This window comes from Crotalus tigris, unplaced genomic scaffold (assembly GCF_016545835.1).
Source record: "Crotalus tigris isolate CLP2741 ecotype Arizona unplaced genomic scaffold, ASM1654583v1 scf7180000024316.1084291, whole genome shotgun sequence".
In the NCBI taxonomy this organism is placed as follows: Eukaryota; Metazoa; Chordata; class Lepidosauria; order Squamata; family Viperidae; genus Crotalus; species Crotalus tigris.
In genome coordinates, this window is record NW_024100488.1 from 611,856 (window position 1) to 633,927 (window position 22,072).

The window sequence follows — 22,072 nt, forward strand, 5'->3', positions numbered from 1 at the left end:
AGGGTTTGACCTGAAACCTGAGCAGATTTGATCAGTTCCATGTTTGTCTTGTAAAATGAACTCTGGTATTCTGATGAAATTTCGTTGCATTTTGTTCAATCAAGTTTGGATAGTGTTAATGATTTTATATTTTTATATTTATGGCTTAGTCAATCTGTGCCTAATTGCATTTTTGTAATTGGTGCCTCATTTTTTAATCATATATTTACTTGGAAGTTAAGTGCATTTGTAAAAATATTATCAATATTTTAGGATGCAGCTTAAAACAGGTTCTAAAAAGGCGTACAGTGCCAGCATTTCTTATGGAGTCATTTTGACCTTGTCCTCAAATAGCAATTGAATGAATAGTTTGAATTGTGTTTCAGGAACAAACTAACACTTTGCTGTAAGTGTTTCTAACCCTGTTCATTTACTATTTTTAACTATAGAACTGGCTACTTGCAGATTCATCATAGGAGATAAATTTTCACATGCAGCCTAATCCCAATATTAATTTCCTACTTTTGATGGAGATGGAATGCATTCCTGAGCCATTTTAATGTGGTTGAAAAATCTACTGGGATAAGCAGCGAATTTCAGACCAAAAAAGAAAAGTCCAGTTGCCATGACTCAAGTTCCAGTTATCCTAGGCAATCTTCCTACCTTTCCTTTTGGCCAAATTGAATTCCTTCCTTATAAGCTTATCAAGTAACCACTCGTCTTTTAGCTGCCCTTCTTTTTTCTGAAATAACAGTCATTGTGTGCTGACAGATAACTTTAACAAAGTTTTTGTTTGGTCTTAAGCACTTCATAGCAAACTGGCTGTCTTTGTTACTGCTTCAAGTTGGTACAATTTGCTGCTAAATATAAACATGAAGTTTAAATTGTATAATTTATGTGTTCTGCAAGGTGCTATAATTACTAAAACCTACCTCATCCTTGAAGAACACACACATTTAGTGTAAGAAAATGGAATGGTGCTAGCAAATTACATATCAAGTTGCATAACATAGATGGAACAAATAGGGATGTTGCTATAATGGATAAGTATTTTGTAGCATATTGCTTCATCAGTGAAACCGAAAACATTGGCACTGTGATTTCCATCCATATGGTTTGCAGTGTAATCCACTAAACTCAATGCATCCCAATAAAGTTTTGGATTGCTGACTAAACATTTGAAAAACAACATAAATGTGAGGCTACTTTGGTATGATGTGAACAAGCACTTTGACACTGTACAGTGTGGGTTCATGCTATTTATTATTAAATTTATTTGCTACCCATCTTGTAGTTCAAGGCGACTCTGAGTGACTTTGCACCTACCCAAAATGTGATTTGTAGGGATATACCCCAGCATTTTAACCAACCATTCAACAGACCATCAATAAAAAATATAACTTAGCTTGATGTGTGAATCTAGCTACTTTCTTGAAGAAACAGGTATTTGTAAATTGTATTTTTTTTAATCTCATTTCTGTCTTGCCTTTCAAAGAGGTATACTGTACCTTGCTGTAAAATTTACCAACTTTATATAGTAGTTCTCTGGAATTTCTGGCAAGTTTGTAGACTTAAAATGCAATAAAATTCCTTGAAGGTCCAATAATAGCCACACTGGGTTGATTTTTTTTTTATTCTGGACAAGAATAGAAATTTGTAAGACATATGCTTGAGAAGATTGCATACTTCTAAGAATCCAATTTTTCTATTTTCAAAATATGCTTCTACCATGCTGAGATTTTTTTTCAAGATAAAGTGATTTAAATCAAGCTTTCACTTTCCAAGTCAATTATTTTCTGAACAAATACGCTTGCCAATTAGTTGCTATATTAGATAAAACTTTTTCTTGTTCAGCCTGCATTCTACTGCTAATCATAATTTGAAGAATCTATTTTTTTCTACAGACTATATCTTTTGAAGGAAACAGCAATTTCATGGGAACTTTTTTTTGATTAATTTACATCTGGTAGGAAAATTCACATTTTGTCTCAGTTCATTCTTGCTACAACTAACAAAAGCGAGTAAGTCAGTGGATTTGCCTGAGATTCAGTTGAATGCAAGCATTTTGGCTTCAGTGAGACATACATTGATTGACTGATTGTGTGCCATCAAGTTAGCCTTAACTCTCAATGACCACTTAAATGTTTTTCCATAGGGATCTATTTCTAACCTAATCCTTTTGGTCAGTATTTCTCAACCCTGGCAACTTGACGAGATGTGGACTTCAACTCCCAGAATTCCCATGGTTGGCTGGAGAATTCTGGGAGTTGAAGTCCACACCTTGAGAAACGCTGCTTTAGTTCTTCCATCAGTGTATCCATCATCACTGTAATTGAGTCCATCCACCCGCTACTAGTCATAATCATTTTATCTTTTTTCCCCATCTTTGCTAGCTTTGCTAGGTTCAAAAGCATCAGTACTCTTTCAGTCTTGCTTCTTCAGAACTGAACTTTAATTTCCATCGCAGATCACAGGGGAAAACATGGTCAATTCTCAATATTTTTTCCAAGGCTTGCAGCGTTTTTCTACCAAATGCTGTGGCATATTTTTCTACTGCTGGTTCCTTAATTATTGACAGTTGATTTCCACTCTGCATAGAATACAGAATGTAATGTTAGAAATCAGTTCAAAAGCTTCTTTCTGTAGCTGCCTTGTGGCCCAAGGAAAAGACGCAGCTGTTTTAAAGAGTTGCCAAAAAGTATTACATTTGGGCTACCATATATTCCAATCCATCTTTTTGGAATTAAATTTGAAGTGCTGCATAACGTTTCAGGGCTGTAGCTTTAAATTTTAATACGTTTCTGTTGCATCCCTACAAGGATAACTGGCTAGGGAATTGTGGGAGTTGAAGTCCACAGGTCTTAAAGTTTCCAAGGTTGGACACCCCTTGCTAAAATAATTGGGTTGTGGCTGCTGAATAGGCTGTCCAGACGCTGATGCTTTTATTTCTCGGCAATGACTTTTTTACAGTAGCTCCGAGCTGCTGAAAATGCATCGGTGTTAATTGTCTTTCTAAACTGATGAGATAAGACTGATGCAAGCAGAGGCTTCTCATCAAAGATTACTTCTGGGTGTCATTATTTCAGTTACTTACTGGCCTAAAATGTATTGATTATCTTTTAAAATAAAATTGAAGATGTCTGTGGATTGATAAAAGCTGTGTTAGCAAAAGAATATACACCCAGTTGGTCATATTTAATAAATGACAAGCCACATCACCAGGCAAGCACATTAGAAGAAAGAACAGGAACCATTGTTCACCTGCCATGTATGTTTCAGAGTGTAGCGGTTTAGCAATAGGTCTGCTCGTCTGCATATTCCGGTATATTCTTTTTTCAAGAATGAACAGCTGGTTGCCTCTGAATAGCTCTCAAGTAGGGTGTGAAGGTATGTTATGGCAGGACTCAGCCTTTGCAATTCAGTGCGTTCTTTGTGTGTTAAGATTTCTCTTACGTATCCTTGTTAGTAGATGTAGATTCATATCTCTTTTGTGGACTGTCTGTTTCTTCTCTTAAAATTGTAAGAGCTGGTAATTTAGGGTGTTCACCTCCTGGAAAAAGAACCATCGTAGTTGGATTAAAAGATTGTTTGGTTATTAAATGCATTGTTCATCTTAACGATCTTAACTGAGTTTTGCAGGTTATAGGCGCCTTAGAATAATATGCATTAATGGACCAGGTGCTTATCAATAGACCTTGTAAGTCATTATGGTCATAGGTTGAGGCACCCATGTGACCAGAAGTAATTTTCTGGCCCTTTTCTGTGGCGGTCACTAGCAAAACTATTCATTTGAAGAGGTGCTTTTTGCTGAAAACTGGTGCTAAGCACTGCAAATCACAGTCACGTGATTGTGAAATGGTACAGCAAGTGTACAGCTGACAACCCCCTACACCCACCCATGTGTCTGGGAGGCTGGCATGACCATTTATGATAGCCTGGGATGCTTCATGGGCTGGAAGGTGCCCATTTCATAGCCATCATAATTCTAAGTGATGATAAAACTACTGGTCATTAAGTAAATACATTATACTAACATGATAGGCCGTCAAAATACTGTTTGGTGAAATTGCATGCCCACCCTGTTTTAATGGAGGCCACTGCTTTAAGATATTCTTTCTCTTCAATTCAATATTTGGAGCTAGAATAGTTAGTTCCCACAACTAGCTAATCTCAGGCTAAAAATCACAATTTCTATGTTCACATAATAAGCATATGATAGTTTAATGTGATGGCCTGGTATATATAACAGGCTAAAATAATGATTAGGTTTCCACAGCACTCTGAACCACCAAGGATCAAACCCCATTTTACCATAGGGTCCTGCCAACTCAGAGTTGACTCAGCCTTCCATCCTTCCGGGGTCAGTAAAATAAGGACTAGATTGTTGGGGGCAAGAGGCTGACTCTATAAACTGCTCAGAGAGGGTTGTAAAAGCACCATGAAGCGGTATATAAGGCTAAGTGCTAATCTGTCTTCCCCATTGACTTTACTTATCAGAAGGTTGCAAAAGGGGATCACATGACCCTGGGACACTGCAATCGTCATAAATACGAGTCAGTTGTCAAGCGGCTGAATTTTGATCACATGACCATGGGGATCCTGCAGCGGACGTAAGTATGAGGACTGATCATAAACCACTTTTATCAGTGCCATTCTAACTTTGAATGGTCACTAAACAAACGGTTATAAGTCAAGGGCTACTTGTAGTAGCTTGGAGAGTGCAGAAATAGAAATAATGCCAATGTATCAAATAATTGTGGTGCTATCTTCAGAGGAGGCTTTCCAAATAGTTTTATTTTGGTGGATTCCTTTGTCCTAAACTCTGTAATGCTTCTGCTGAGAGAAGGATTACAAAAGAATTTCTGTCTGCAAGAAAGCCTGTTAGCAGATCTGGTTCTGCTTCTCCTGGGACTTGCAACCAATCTTGATTGCAAGTCCCTCTGAAATGGGAGGAAAGCAAGAACGATGTCCTTAGTCAGCATTTATTAATTTCAGTGGGATTTGTGCAGGTAATATTCCCTGGTGGATCTACCCCTCTCTTTAATTCAGCTGTTGCTAAATTTAACAGCTATCGTTTGGGAAGTTAAGCCCCACTTGTTACCTCTTGGTTATAATTACAGATGTCTTAAATAATATTTTCAGCAGTATCAGTCCCTTTTGAAAACATCTTCCTCCACTACAAATGCTCCTAGAAGTGCAGAAGACAGAGATCTAGTTAGTCTGTCAAAACCTTAAACCAGTTTTAAATGGTTTATAATCCTCCCATAGATAAACTGGGTAAAACAACAGGAAAAGAACCCAATAATAACATTATGAAACTGTATACAAAGCCAAGGAACAATACAACAGTGATCAGTACACTTGTGTAGGTAATCCTCGACTTATAACCGTAATCGGAACCAGGAAATTTGTCATTGTGTGGTGCGGACATTAAGAGAGGCGTCATGTGACTGCACCTGATTTTACTACCCTTTTTGCTGCGGTCATTAAGCGAGATATCACAGGATTGTGATTTGCAACCTTCCCTGCCGAGCAGGCCCCAAATTGCAATCAGGTTACCCTGGAGCATTGCAACCATGGCAAATGCCAGCCACTTGCTAAGGGCCCAGATTACGATCATGCCATTGTGAGGATCCTGCAACAATTATAAGTACGAGGACTGGTTGCAAGTCACTTTTTTCATCACTATCATAATTTTGAGTGGTCACTAAAGAATAGTCGCAAGTCGAGGATTACCTGTATCAAAGGAAGGATGCTAATACATTTGTTTCTATCTTAAAGACCTATTGAAATAACCAGCACAGGTAGTCCTCGACTTAACAGCAGTTCCTTTAGTGACCATTCCAAGTTAACAACGGCACCCAAAAAAGAGACTTGTGTCCGTTTTTCACACTTACAACAATTGCAGCCTCCTCGGGGGTCACGTGATCAAAATTCAGATGCTTGGCAACTGGTTCATTCTTACGACCTTTGCTGTTTCCAAAGGTCACGCAATCCCCTTTTGCAACCTTCTGACAAGCAAAATCAATGGGGGAAGCCAAATTCATTTAACAACCAGGTTAGTAACTTATCAACTGCGGTGATTCGCTTAACAACTGTGGCAAGAAAGGTCTTAAAATGGGGCAAAGCTCACTGAACAAATGTCTCGCTCAACAACAGAAATGTTGGGCTCAAGAGGGTCATCAATCAAGGGCTATCTGTATGTGGGATCATCACTGTTCCAGGGAAGAGGGCCATGAGTTGGGAAGGGCCACTTCCGCGGATGGTGTCATTCTTTCAGAGACGAAGCGCCGAACGAGCCCCACTCCTTGGCTCTCCCATATGCCCAGGTTCCCAACCGTGGAGGCTTCCTTTATCTCAAGAGCTTGAATTCCTCCTCAACTCCCATCTCCACTTAGTTAGCTTTAATGACCCAGCTGGGAAGGCGTCCAGGCTGCCTGGCGAGTCTCCAGTTCCTCCACCATCCGAGCGGCTTGATTGATGCTTCAAAGTGTTGTGATACCAGGGGGATAGGAGGGCTTAACTACCGTAAGCTAATAGCTCCCATCCTTAGCAGGGATTCTCGGGCGCTTTTCCTTCTCTAAGAATGCTCAGAATGATGAGGCAGGTGAAAAAGGATGCCACAACGGTCCCTTTGCAAGTTCTCTTTCTCTTTGGTTATTGAGGGATATTGGTTTTCCTTGTTAGGGCTAAGTTTGATTCATAACCTGCTCTTTCTTAGTTTGTCCATTAACAGAAAACGGAGCAAGTTCTTGGGTGGTGGTATTTTTTTTTTTTTTTTAAGCTCATTGGACAGTCACACCAAAAGAGAAGGAGATGACAAAAATTACTCATTCTCTCACCGGGAGGTAGAAAATAAACTTCACTGACAGGCAAGCAGTGCTCAGCCTTGGCAACTTTACGCCTTGTGGATTTCAGCTCCCAGAATTCATTACAGAAATGTAATGTGCTTTACACGGAGCTGCTTTGGAGGAGAAGTTGAGGCAGAACACAGGTGCCCACCTGCTTGGCAGGTGAGAGTCTGTTCAGCCTTGTAACTGCAACCCCATGGCTACAGGACTACATGGGCTTTTAATAGGCTTCTGGGTACAGTTGAGATTGTTGGCTTTAAACACTGAAAGCCTTCCTGGACGGATTCCCAGGAATCTGCAGGGCTGCCCAGATACAATAGAGCTTGACGCTCCCGGTATAAATAAATAAAAAAAAGCTAGAAGCATAGGTGCCCCAGATGATGCTTTTGTGTGATGGTCCCCATTTTCTGAAATAAACTTCCTCTGGTATCTGACTTTTGACATCCTTCTGCAAGGCTTTTGAATCGTCATGCTGCCTTAATAGGATTGACTTGTTTGGTGTGTAGATTGTAGCTGATAGGCCATTTCTCTGTTGTTTTATGCTGTTCTTTGCTAGACAGTTTAAATTGTGCAGCAATTTGTTCACATTCCTTCAGATGAGGTGCTACAGAAGATTAATACGTATAAATGTTAACATTTATTCAATTTATAAATGGCTGTGTTACATTTCCGAACAATTCTGGACTGGTCAGAGTAGTTTTGGAATACAGATAGCCCTTGTTTTACGACCACAATTAAGCCCAAAATTTCCATTGCTCAATGAGATAGTTGTTAATTGAATTTTGCCCCATTTCACAACCTTTCTTGCCACAGTTCTCAAGTGAATCACTGCAGTTGTTGAAATAGCCATACGGTTGTTAAGTGAATTCAGCTTCCGTCTTGATTTTGCTTGTCAAAAGGTCACCAAAGGGGATCACATGACCCCGGGACTGTCCTAAATACATGCCAGGTGCCAAGTGTCTGAATTTTGATCACGTGACCAGGGGGATGCTGCAATGGTTGTAAGTGTGGGAAACGGTCATAAGTCACTTTTTACAATGCTGTTGTAACTTCAAGTGGCCACTAAACGAGCAGCTGTAAGTCCAGGACTACCTGTAGTTATATGTCCAGTAAGAACCCCTGCTTGGAACTCAAAATACTTCAGACTTGAAATGCTATGCCTTTTCCTACTCGGTGTACTTTCCCTAATTCACAATGGAAGATCCCGTCCAGTAGTAGCGAAGCCAGTGAGCCCGGCTCCTAGACTTGGTACTTCCTCCCCGCTCTTCTGTTTGTGACTTTTCAGAGAGAGGCTGGCTTTGGCCGTGGTCGGGGGCCTGGTCTGGAAGCTCCTATATGTCCTGCCTCTAAGAATAGCCCATCTGTTGCCTGAGATTAAACATTTCAGATCCAGATGGTTAAAAGCTTAAATCAGCCTTTCCAAAGATACAAATGACCCATTTCAGAGATTTTCTACACTTCAGCCGCCATAGGGCAGTGAGGAAATTTACGGCTGTGCAAGGAACTCCTTTTCCCATTGTCAGATATACAGTATATTCAGCCGACTGAAGCGTCTCCTCTGGCGCTGTTTTGTGCTTTCAGGCTCACTGGCCATTTGCTTTATTAAAAGTGATTTTTAACAGCGTGTGATTTTAAACACTCGAACCACACCAGGCTGAAAGCAAGCGTAAGTACAAATATCACAGATATAGTTTGCCAAGCAAGCGCCCTTAAATTAAGTTAATTTGTGGTGAGTTTCAAAACGGGCGCAATTGGGGCGTGTTTCCTTTTGGTTAAGAAGAGCATCCAGCAGACAAGAAAGCTGATTTAGTTGTGAGCTGCTTGTGGTGTGGAAGCGTTACTTGTTCCTTAACGATAAAACATGAAAAAATAATAGAGTCCTCTAAATCAGTGTAGGATTAATTAAGGCTGGCTGCAGTTCTGTGGTACTTCTCTAGCTAGTTAACTACTGTAACCTTCTGGGCTGAGGAATTTTCTCTTGTTTCCTGCAAATGAGTAACTGTTTCACAGATATAATAAAATATACGCATTCCTGACTGGCTAGCCCAGGGGTAGGCAACCTTGGCTCTTTTATGATCGTGGACTTCAACTCCCAGAATTCCTGAGCCAGCCATGCTATTGAAGTCAACAAGTCATAAAAGAGCCAAGGTTGCCTACCCCTCGGCTAGACACTTACATTACACTAAGACTATGATCTGCTTTGGATTTAGCATAAGGGTAGGCACTCAGTAGGCCTTGGAGTTCTCCCACCATTACGATGTCTGAAAAACTAATGGCACCTATCCCTACTTTGTTGAGGTTGAAAACGTATGGAACTCTTGTGTAAACCAAGGGTTCTCCAAACTTGGCAACTTTAAAACTTGTGGACTTCAGCTCCCAGAATTCCTCAGCCAGTATGCCTGAGTCTACAAGTCTTAAAATTGCCAAGTTTGGAAATTAAACCATAAATTAGGCATAGCACAATGAATAAAACAAACCAGCACAATTAATAAAACAAAGTCCCACAAACTTCCCAGAGGAAGTACCCTGCCCTGCTGACGTACATGATACAGAGTCGCCTATTGGGCCCTCAGCTTGTCCATCACAGCTGATGAGGTGTGCATCCTTGGCTTAGCCTGATCTATTTTGATTTGTAAAGGGTATGCTGGCTGGGGAATTCTGGCAGTTGAGGTCCAGACATCTTCAAATGGCAAGACTGGCTGGGGAATCCTGGGAGTTGAAGTCCACACATCTTAAAAGTGGCCAAGTTTGAAAAAAACTTGCTCTTAAGTACATATATGTAGATGTATTTTACTCATAGGATTCTCCAGAGTTGCTTAGTTGCTATGTTGAGAACTTAAAAGTACTGGTTATAGGCATGAAGCTCTTGATGCTGGTGAGGGCCAATCCATACTTTGGAGGGTGGGGGAGGGGGAAGAGAGGGATAAGATTCCAATGGAGATAGACAGAAATCCTCCATGTACTATCATCCCCATGAATGGCTTACAATATTACCTGTCTAATGTATTTTTTATACTTGAATCCTGCTTTTCATGCATGGATCCTCAAAAAGCAATTTGTATGTAAAACAACATGTTTTACAAAGAGGCCCTCTGTATTTGCTGTAATAGAAACTTGAATTCTTTATCTGGCATTATGTAAAATCCCTGCTAGATTGAGGAGAGCAACAAGGATGGCAAAACGTATACTGTCAGGAAAATTCTCTGTAGAGTCAAAGGAATGAGGATCTGATAAATCAGATTTTAGCTGGTTTCATGGGTATTAGATGTTGGAACACATGGATTGCAATCCCCCCCCCCCCAGTTTTAACAGTTTTCTTCGTAGGAAACGTGCTGACACAGTATAATCATGCTACTTTCTTGCTTAGAAAATACATCTGTTAAGTTTGAGGCCCAAAAATGCCACAAAATTTCATTAAGCTCCTGTAAATGTTTTAACAGAGAATTGCTCACTGGCAATTTTCCAAATTGGAGAACTTATTTGCCCCACTTTAGATAAATGATATCCCTGTTATTTTTATTATTTCATTTATTAAAATGTCTCCCACATCTTTTCTAACCCAATTCTGCCTTTTTCCTTAAGAAGAGAGGGGTCTCATTTGTAATGTGGAAACTTCTAGCACTTTCACAGCAGCTTTATAGCTTTTTAAAATTCTTTAAATGGGAAGCTGGTTGTACAGAGATAGTAAAATCATAACATGATACTCTTTTAATACTGAAACGTGTGTGTGTGTATATGTGTGTGTGTGTATGTCCATCCATCCATCCTCTCTTTTGGATATGTGAAAAACCCAGCCTTCTAAATTCCTCAGTGGGGACTGGAACCAGTTAAAATAACAGCTACCTTTGAGGTGTAATTGTACTTGGGATAAACTTTTGGTCAGATTCAGAGCAGGGTTGAACTTCTACTCTGTGCCAGCTTCCTCCTTCCAGTTTTTTAAGGAGTTCGGAATGTTTTATCTGGTGACTCAGCTGATTTTTAAACTACCGCTTAGAAAAATTGAATGTACTTGGGATCAAATGTTCCAGGCTTCTTTTTCTAACTCAGACATACAATAGCATTAAAAACTTACAGCACCCCTTTGTCTTTCGTAATCCATTCTGAATGAAGAACTAGTTAAGCAGCATTATTTAATGATCAGAGCAAAAGGTATTATATACTGACTGCAGATTCAAAATCCACCGTTGGTCATAACTCTAGAGGCCACCCTTGTTATCCTGCTGCCAATCCCCCCTTTTAAAGCATAAGTAACAGATTAAATCTATTTTAGAGTACACCCCCCAGATTAACACGCCTAATATGTTTCAGAATGGTTAGAGCTGAGACAAATTGTTTACTGCTTTTTAATTAACCTCTGTATTACTACTACCTACGCTCCGGTTAACCTAGCACAATAGAATAATCCACTTTGTTCTCTTTACACAAGGAGGACAACGTGCCATTTCTGAACCTTAAAAACAAAAACCGTGAACCATTCAGTAATTAGGGAGGAAGAAACATGATACCCGTATTCCCCAACTTGGTGCCCTCCAGATGTGTTGAGTTCACTCAGAAGAGAAGGACATTTGTAAGCCAGGCCTTCTGGAAGGGGCTGAGTTGGGGAACTTTAAATTCTACAGGTACATGTCGACTTACAGTCATTCGTTTAGTGACCTTTCAAAGTTAAAATGGCACTGGGAAAAAAGTGGTTTCTGACCAGTCCTCACATTTACGTCCGCTGCAGCATCCCCACAGTCAGTGTGATCAAAATTCAGGGGCTTGGTAAGTAGCACCTATTAACAACAGTTGCAGCATCTTGGAGTCACAATCGCCGTTTTCAGTCTTCCCAACCGGCTCCTGACAAACCAAGTTGATAGGAGAAGGCGGATTCACTTAACAACTGTGTGATTCGCTTAACATCTTCAGTGCTTCATTTAACAACCATAGCAAAAGGCATAAAATTGGGCACAGCTGTAAGCTTTCTTTTATACCCTAGCTTGCCCATGAAAAGCAGATATGTAGCTAATTCTAAGGATGTGATGTTGTTGGGTTTATTTATTTGATTTATATTCATCTTTTTTCCCAAGAGCTTACGAGAATCTTCCTTTAATTTAGGGTTTCCAAACTTTGTAACTTTAAGACTTGTGGACTTCAACTTCCACAAGTCTTAAAGTTGCTAAGTTTGAAGACCCCCTGCTTTAGTTCAGGCCCACAAAAGCCACTTTTTGAGTAGGTTGGATGGAGAGACCAAGACTGCCCTAGAGTCACCTCTGGAGCTTTTGTGATGGAGAACCTGGATCTCTCCATTTCTGGTCCACATTTCACCACTGCATTCTCATCCACTGAAATTAATATTTAACTGCAGGATAAGCCCATCTATGAAGCTGACTCACATAGTTGTCTACCTAACATTTCATTAGTGGATCAGTCTGCTTAGTGAGTGAGAAGGGTGATTCTTTTGTAAGGTAGACTAATTTAGACAGTTCCTTTTATGAATGTCTTGTTTCGGGAAAATGTGGAAGTGGAGTTCCCTCCGTGTATGTGTGTATGTGCAATTGTTCTCCTTTAAGGAAGTGTTTCTAGTGCTTTGGAAATACAGTCTGTTGAATCTGCGAGCAAAAAAACAGGCTCGAAGACCCAAGGGCTGCTAACCCCAAAATTCTCCAGCACTGGAGATGGATAATCCACGCAGTGGGTTGAGACTGTATTCCTGGCCAATCAGATCAGTCAGCCAAAGTTGCCACGCCCAGTCCTGGACCATGATTCTTCAGTCTTGACTGATCTGGCCATACAGAAAGACCGACAATCTTTGGCTCCTGGGCAGGTATAGTTCCTTTCCATTGGGGGGGATTTCTTCTAGTAGCTGAAAAGGCGTTCAGGTAAGTCAACGCCCCTTCTCAGTGGAAAAGTATTAAACTGCAAAACTCATCACATTTTTGGCAAAGAGTTTCAAAGCTTTTAAAGGAAGAAAACCCAGACTTGAAACGGGTTCGTATTTATTGCTGTGTCCAAAGGTCACGTGATCCCCTTTTGTGCGACCTTCTGACAAGCAAAGTCAATGGGGAAGCCAGATTCACTTAACAACCGAGTTACTAACTTAGCAACTGCAGGGATTCACTTATCAACTGAGGGAAGAAAAGTCGTAAAATGGGGCAAAACTCACTTCCCAAATGTCTCACTTAGCAAAAGAAATTTTGGGCTCAATTGTAGTTGAGGACTACCTATATGCCTGGCAGAGGCGACTCCATAGTTCCCCCTTAAAAGTACCATTCTCATTGGTGTCATCTTCCTCTTCCTCCCATTCCATGCTCTGCCGGCTTCCCTTTCTCTGTCTCCAGAAGAGGAGGAGAAACTACGAGGGACCCACATTAAGGCGCATTTGCATCAATCCATGCTAACAGAACCCTTTTTTAAATCTCAGCGGCTGCCTTCATAACATTGTCTCTGGGCTAAAACAGGACTTGTGGCGTTGTGGGCAGGACTTTTTTCCTTCGGCTTCCCAGAGAAAGAAAAAAGAATCAATAAACAGAAGGCCAGCTCAAAACAACTTCCTTAGTCGTTGAGCTGAGCTTTCCCTTTGGCAGGCTCTCTAGAAAAGAATGTGTGTGCACACACAAGCCACTTCTGGAATGTCGCACTGTTGGGTCTCCTAGAGAAAGCACTTCCTTTTTTTCCCTGGTGCAAAAAGTGGGGTGGGCACCACTCTGACTCCTGGGACAGGGGCTTGGAAGCAGCTTACAAGATAAAGAACTGCCTTATTAGTCAAACACTGTTCAAATGCAGGCTCTCCTGTGTGCTATCTGTAACAGCGAGCTGTTTCTTTTCTGGAAAGAAGGGGTGGAGGAACTGCCCTTGCAAGGGCCCATCTCCCCTCCTGGTGTTGCTTGGGACCCCAGGAGATCTGGGACACCCTGCGTTGGTTTTTGGCAAATGCCTGAGAGAGAGAGATGATTCCACACATACTTTTTAAGGCAGGGGTCCCCTACTTGTGGGCCATGGCCCACTATCGGCCGGGGGCCTATTTGCAGCCAGGCCACGTGAGTGGTGTGCCAGCACGTGCACAGCCCAAATTGCACAAACACCCGTGCCTGCCGCTCGCACAAATGAAGCTTTACTACTCCTCACACAAAACCATCCCCCCACCACCACACACACACCAGGCCACCAACCTGGAGAAGTTGGGGAAATGCTGTTTTAAGGCACAGCCTGCAAGTTAGCTTGAAGGAACTATTTTTTTTCAATACTTTTAAAATCTGTGCCTTTTAATGATTTACTTTTTGATTTGTACGAAGGTTTGGTCCAGTGGTTAAGGGACCAGGCTAGAAAGTGGGAGATGGTGAGTTCTAGTGCCACCTTAGGTACGAAAGCCAGCTGGGTGACCTTGGGCCTATCACCAGGAGACTGTGAGTTCTAGTCCAGCCTTAGAAAAGCCAACTGGATGACTTTGGGCCAATCCCTCTCTCTCAGCCCAGCCCACCTCACAAGGTTGTCGTTGCGGGGAAAATAGGAGGAGGAAGGTGTGTTGGATATGTTCGCTGCCTTGAGCTACTTGTAAAAATAATAAATGCGGGATACCAATAAATAATAAAATAAAACAATAAATTTTCAACCATCCTAATCCATTTCTTGTTTTTCTCTTTTTTTTCCAAGGAAAAATGCTGAGCATCCAGTTGTGAGGATCAGTGACAACTGAGCTGCTGGTGGCCACCAAGAGTGGGAACAGTTGTCTTTGCTGTGCTAATCGTCCTTAATCTGAACTGCCAGTAGTACCCCTCAGCATTTTGAGGTTGCCCAGGAGAACCCTGATAGCCTAAGAAGCAGCCCCGCGCAGAACAGGATGTTTGGACGATGATGATGGCAAGGAAGCAAGATGTCCGCATTCCCACCTACAACATCAGTGTGGTGGGTTTGTCCGGGACTGAGAAGGAGAAAGGCCAGTGCGGTATCGGGAAGTCCTGCCTCTGCAATCGGTTTGTGCGGCCGAGAGCAGACGACTTCCACTTGGACCATACCTCCGTTCTCAGCACCAGTGACTTTGGAGGACGGGTGGTTAACAATGACCACTTCCTGTATTGGGGAGAAGTGGTGCGCTCTCTGGAGGACTGTGTGGAATGTAAAATGCACGTTGTGGAACAGACAGAATTTATTGACGACCAGACTTTCCAGCCGCACCGCAGCACCGCCCTGCAGCCCTACATTAAGAGGGCCGCGGCGACCAAGCTGGCCTCCGCCGAAAAGCTCATGTACTTTTGCACCGATCAGCTCGGCCTGGAGCAGGACTTTGAGCAGAAGCAGATGCCCGACGGGAAGCTCCTGGTAGACGGCTTTCTCCTCTGCATCGACGTCAGCAGAGGCATGAACAGGAACTTTGACGAGCAGCTCAAGTTTGTCTCCAACCTCTACAATCAACTCACCAAGACGAAAAAGCCCACGGTGGTGGTCCTGACGAAGTGCGACGAAGGGGTGGAGCGGTACATTCGAGATGCACACACTTTTGTCTTCAGCAAAAAGAACCTTCAGGTGGTGGAGACCTCGGCCAGATCCAACGTGAACGTTGACTTGGCTTTCAGCACGTTGGTGCAGCTGATCGACAAAAGCAGGGGAAAGACTAAGATTATCCCATATTTCGAGGCTTTGAAACAGCAGAGCCAACAGATTGCTGCAGCAAAGGATAAGTATGAGTGGCTGGTCAGCCGTATTGTTAAAAACCACAACGAAACTTGGTCCAACGTCTCACGAAAGATGCAATCCTCTCCGGAATATCAGGATTATGTCTACCTGGAAGGGACCCAGAAAGCAAAGAAACTTTTCTTACAGCACATCTTTCGCCTCAAGCAGGAGCATATCGAGCGGAGGAAAAAGATGTACCTGGCTATGTTGCCTCTTGCCTTTGATGCTCTGATTCCAAACCTGGATGAAATCAACCACTTGAGTTGCATCAAAGTGGAGAAGCTGCTGGAGACCAAGCCAGACTTCTTAAAGTGGTTTGTCGTGCTTGAGGAGACGCCCTGGGATGCCACCAGCCACATCGACAACATGGAGAACGACCGCATTCCGTTTGATGTGATGGACACCTTGCCTGCCCAGCAGCTCTACGAGACCCACCTGGAAAACCTGAGGAATGAGAGGAAGAGGGCAGAAATGAGAAGGGCTTTCAAAGAGAATCTGGAGACGTCCCCTTTCATAACCCCGGGAAAACCTTGGGAAGAAGCTCGCAGTTTCATCATGAATGAGGATTTTTACATGTGGCTAGAAGAATCTGTGTACATGGACATTTACAGTCGGCACCAGAAACAAATTATCGAGAAGGCCAAGGAGGACTTCCAGGAACTGCTCCTCGAGTATTCAGAACTCTTTTATGAGTTGGAGCTCGATGCCAAACCCAGCAAAGAAAAAATGGGGGTCATCCAGGACGTCTTGGGGGAAGAGCAGAGATTTAAAGCGTTGCAAAAACTGCAGGCTGAACGAGACGCCCTGATCTTGAAACATATTCACTTTGTCTACCATCCCACCAAGGACACTTGTCCCAGCTGCCCAGCTTGCGTAGATGCTAAAATAGAGCACTTAATAAGTTCCAGATTTATCAGGCCTTCGGATCGCAATCAGAAAAACTTGCTTTCTGACTCCAACATCGACCGCATCAACTTAGTCATTCTTGGGAAAGATGGACTTGCTCGTGAGCTGGCCAATGAGATCCGAGCTCTTTGCACGAACGATGACAAGTACGTGATAGACGGGAAAATGTACGAGCTCTCCTTGAGACCCATCGAGGGTAACGTGCGGCTCCCGGTTAATTCTTTCCAGACGCCAACCTTCCAGCCCCACGGCTGCCTCTGCCTTTATAACTCTAAGGAATCTTTATCTTACGTTGTGGAGAGCATTGAGAAGAGTAGAGAGTCCACCCTCAGCCGAAGGGACAATCACTTAGCTCACCTTCCCCTCACCCTAATTCTGGTGAACAAGAGAGGGGACACCAGTGGAGAAACACTACACAGTTTAATACAGCAAGGGCAACAGATTGCGAGTAAATTGCAGTGCGTGTTCCTCGACCCGGCTTCCACCGGCATAGGATATGGGCGCAACATTAACGAAAAGCAGATCAGCCAAGTCCTGAAAGGCTTGCTGGATTCTAAGCGCAACTTAAACCTGATGAGCTCAACCGCAAGCCTTAAAGATCTGGCCGACATCGACCTCCGGATCGTCATGTGCTTGTTGTGCGGAGATCCTTTTAACGCTGACGATATCCTTCTCCCCATTCTTCAGTCCCAATCCTGCCGGCCTTCCCCGTCTGGAAGCAGCAATTCCGTGTTACTTGAATACCCCATCGGACCCCACAAGAGGCGCATAGAACTCTCCTTGCTGTCTTTCCACTCCGCCTTTAGCATTCGCAAAAGCTGGCTGGTCCACGGTTACATTTTGTTTTACTCCGCCAAGCGCAAGGCATCTCTGGCTATGCTGCGTGCCTTTCTTTGCGAAGTGCAGGACATTATCCCCGTTCAGATTGTGGCGCTCACGGAGGGCTCCATCGACGTTCTAGACAACGATCTGAGTCGAGAACAGCTCACGGAAGGGGAGGAAATCGCCCAGGACATCGAAGGGAAATTCACAAGCATGCCCTGCAGCCAGCCTCAACACAAGCTGGAGATTTTCCACTTGTTCTTCAAAGATGTGGTGGAGAGGAAGAACATCATCGAGGCGACCCACATGTACGACAACGCGGCGGAAGCCTGCAGCACCACGGAAGAAGTGTTCAACTCTCCCCGGGCCGGCTCCCCTCTTTGCAACTCCAACCTGCAGGATTCTGAAGAAGACATCGAGCCTCCCAGCTACAGCCCTTTCAGAGACGACGGCACCATGGCCACCTTGTCCAAAGACCTTTCCAAGCTCTCCATGGAACTGGAGGGCAACGATGGGCTTTCGGTCTTCTCTGTGATGAGCACTTTCGAAAGCAAACTGAACAACAAAGTACCTCCACCCGTGAAACCAAAGCCCGCTGTCCATTTTGATATCACCAAGGGAGATCTCGCTTACTTGGAGCAAGGACACCGAGACGGACAACGGAAACCGGTCTCCTCCAGTAGCTGGCCACCTACCGACGGCTTTGACCCTTCGGATTATGCCGAGCCCATGGACGCCGTGGTCAAGCCCAGGAACGAGGAGGAGAACATCTACTCTGTGCCTCACGACAGCACCCAAGGCAAAATCATCACCATTCGGAACATCAACAAAACCCAGTCCAACGGCAGCGGCAACGGGTCAGACAGCGAAATGGACACCAGCTCCTTAGAGCGGGGGCGCAAGGTGTCGCTAACTAGCAAGCCGGTGCTGTATCGAACCCGATGCACGAGACTTGGGCGATTTGCCAGTTTCAGGACCAGTTTCAGTATAGGGAGCGATGATGAGTTGGGGCCGATTAGGAAGAAAGAAGAGGACCAGACGTCCCAAGGCTATAAAGGAGATAACGCTGTAATTCCCTACGAGACTACTGATGAAGACCCCAGGAAAAGAAATATCTTGCGTAGCTTGAGGAGGACCACCAAGGTAACGTGTGTGTGTGTGTGTGTACGTCTGTGAGTGTCCTTAACTTCAAGTTGCGTGGTTTGACAGCCATTAGAGCAGAGGTGGGGAACGATGGCTCTTTTATGGCTTGTGGGCTTCAACTCCCAGAATTCCTGAGCCAGCCTCGTTCCCCACTCCTGCATTAGAGGGTCATACAATTGTTTGGTAATCCAGTTGTTTGTCCGTTCGTGAAAAATAATTAGGAGCGGTTTGTGGTGTGTGAACAGAGGGGTATCTGTATTTTAGGAGTCTTGGAGAATAGAGGGCTATATTTCTATGTAAGATTTGGACAATTTATTTGCTATTCAGAAGCGTCTGCATTGGAGAAACACTAGGAACAAATGTAAAGGATGCAACAAATACTTTCAGGCTTTGATTTAAAGACAGCATTTTAATGCAGAAATTAAGGTGCTGGATTAGAACCCAGGAGACATTGGGTGACCTTGGATCAGTCGCTCTTTCTCTCAGCCCAGCTCACCTCTCTGGGTTGTTGTGGAGGTATCCATCAGGAAGGAGTATTATTTACACTGCCTTGAGTTACACAGAAAGATGGGACACAAATCTGATACACAAATTCTCCTAAGACTCTGTCCCTTTGCATTCTGAGAAGGTAGCCAGCAATAATGCTCCAGTAATCTCTGATCAGAGGTGCAGTTTATGTGTCTGTTCAGTAATTAAAAGAAAAGCATTCTAATCAGATATTAGCACATTGGTTTTTTCCGTGTAAGATTCCATCTCTCTCTTTTTTTTAAGTCCAGCTTCAGAAAGCAATTTTCAAATAAGCGGCTGGCCCTTTTGAAAATAATGGATTTTGAACAGCTAATTGTCAAGTATACAGCATGGGCTTTGTGTTTCAACTTATTTTCTGGGAAATTCATTACTGTTCTGGTTTGTAATATGACATCAAAAATGCGCCCCAAAGGACAGATTGTAACATCAATATATATGTTTTCATTTCTCAGGTGATTTTTTTTCTTTTCTTAATCTGTCGTTTTATAGAAGAGTTTGAAATGACATCAGAAAAGGTTCCTTTCTTTCACGGAAGGACCGGGGTCTCTTTAAACAATGCTGTGGCTGCTTTACAAAACGGTGGTGATTTCATCCTTGCAGCAGTTGTCCTGCCGCCAGCAGGGTGGACTTCTCTGCATTGGCAGGAGAGCCGCCGTGTTATTGAAGGGGGGGGACGGGACACAAAGGCAAGCCAGATTTTTTTTTTTAAAAAAAAAATACCCTCTATTTGAAAAAGCTTAAATAATGACTCAGAGCTTGCTACTTAAAACAACAACTATATTTTACTTTAAAATTACATGATGGCTCTACGCATTGCAAGCTGAAAGCAGAAACAAAAATTTAATCCTCCCCCCCCCCCCAGTCTACAATGGCATCTTACAGCTTCTAATTGGAAAACAACCCTTGATGAGAAAGGGTATGAATATTATTAACTCTTCCATTCCTTTATGGGACAGGAAAAAGCCCTCTAGGCTTTTTTTTTTTGTACCAGGCCATCTGTTTGAACTGTTAGTAAAAAGAAGAGAGTAGAGTCTGGAATCCAGAGAAAGAGGAAATAGCCAAGAGATCTCTTTCAGTAGTTTGCAGAAATTCTAACTTGCCATCAAGAAATAAAACGAAATAAAAACTGCTCACTGGAATATATTCAGGGTGGGAGATAAAATAGTTGCTGACCTGCCTCTTAATCAGCAGAGGGAGACCAGGTAGATGACCAAGCTCAAGTCAGTGGGATTTCAGCACTGGGGCAAGGGGAAGTTTAAACCATCTGAAAGACTTTCCTACGGATTGCTCTGCCCGGAATACAGATACAGGCAGGTCCTCGACTTACAACCATAATTGAGCCCAAAATATTTTGTTGCTAAGCAAGGCAGTTGTTAAAGGAGTTTTGCCCTATTTTATGACCTTTTTTGCCACAGTTGTTAAGTGAACCACTGTAGTTAAGTGAATAATGGGCTTGTTAAGCGAATCTGCCCCCCCCCATTGGCTTTGCTTGTCAGACGCCGTCTGGGAAGGCCGTCTGGGAAGGTCACAAACGATGATCACTTGACCCCTGGATAGTGCAACTGTCCTAATTACATGCCAGTTGCCCGGCGCCCAGATTTTCATCATGGGACCCTGGGGGTGTTGCAACGGTCATGATTGTGAAAACCAATCATAAGTCACTTTTTTCAGTGCCGCTGTTGTAAGTCAAGGACTACCTAATGAACACGGCGGTTGTTAAACGCTGACACAGTCGTAAAGCAGCCACTGTGGTTCGGGGGTGCTTTTGCCAAACTCTGGGAGAAATCGCTGGTTTTCGGCAAGACCATTGTAAAATGCGATTGTGTGACTGTGGGATAAATGCAGTCATTTTGCCAAGGGCCCGAAGTGGAGGGACACGATCACCAGAATTTTAAACCGGGCTGTGTAAATAGCGTCAAGGTAGGTCCATCGGAAATTCAGACGCTCGCTAAGCAACCGGTCTACCTGTATGCAAGTGGATTTCAGAGTGGAGGATATCCATTGCCCTGCTATGCCTCTCATAACAAAATCTTCTCTAAAATGCAAGGTTAGTCTTCATTTATTCTTTAGCCGTTGTACACCTTTGAGGGATGTAAGACCCTCACCCTCTTTGTGGAGCCCAATCATGGTTTGAGATTATTTCCCCGATAGATAGAAATGTGTTATAAAAGTGGGGGGGGTGCATCCAGGCAGCTTGCCAAATTAATGGCTATCGGCCATATTGCAAAATTAATACAGCTTAGTATTTAAATCTGGACTGCCTTGCTGTTTCATTAGGCCTGTTCTCAACTGACTGTGTCATGGATTTCTAGTTGCTTCTGTCACATTGATTTTTTTCATGATAAATCAACTTGCTTTTTAATCTGCGTTCCTGCGCTGTAAGTTCACGAGCTGATTCAGCATATGGGGGAAGTCACTTCTGTACAAAAACAATGACTGAATTCGCTGTACTTTGCCCATTTAAATATAACAGGAGAACCCTAATGGAGTTGGACTCAAAAACTGAAGATTGCGTCGATTCCATCTGTATAAAAGAATTAAGAAAGTTTACAAATTTCATTATCCCCAAGTATTAATTAGTCTGGATCATTGCTGAGGCAAGTCAGTTGAACATGCCCAGTCTGTTATATTGCCAGCCGTGTTAAAAACCACACTGCAGTGATTAGGCAAGACCAATCTAGCAAAAATCGAAGTGTGTTGCTAGATGACAAGCTGTATCTAGCTAAGGATGGCTAACAAGGTATCTGTGGGAACCCCACATGCAAAATAAAACATCTACTTAAGGGAATTAACTGAAAATCCCAAATATTTTACTATTCAGATTGGTTCGCATCTGAAAGAAAATAGATCTTTTAAAAAACCCTGATTAATAGAACTAGCTTGTTTGTGGTCCTCTTTTATTTTTAGCCATAACTTACCATTGTTTTTCTAATTGGAATATGCAGAATTAAGAACTTTTCCAGCTGAAGTACTGTGTCTCCTTTTTTCATTGGAACAAGGCCGTTGGTCAGCCTTTGGCCACGGACAGGATAAGGGAGATCTGCTCTTGATGGAGGAGCAGGTTTCTCTCCTCTTTTCCATCTCATTTCACTGATTGAGACCTAATAATACTTTGCTCTTTTAGTTTATATAGCTGAACTGCTGATTGTAAATCACCAGGGCTTTTTAACAGCTGGCTCCCTTTTATTGTCGCT

The 22,072-nt window shown here is 42.9% G+C and overlaps 1 protein-coding gene across 2 annotated transcripts in view; it reads left to right on the top strand.

The window, feature by feature from the left end:
• ARHGAP35 (Rho GTPase activating protein 35) overlaps nt 1-22,072 on the top strand; it is a 48,797-nt gene that overhangs the window by 4,061 nt on the left and 22,664 nt on the right. For both annotated transcript variants that reach the window (XM_039325018.1, XM_039325017.1), the window contains exon 2: nt 14,460-18,350. In XM_039325018.1, coding sequence (XP_039180952.1) covers nt 14,658-18,350 — 3,693 coding nt within the window. In that variant the 5' untranslated portion in view covers nt 14,460-14,657. The remainder of the gene's footprint in view (nt 1-14,459; nt 18,351-22,072) is intronic.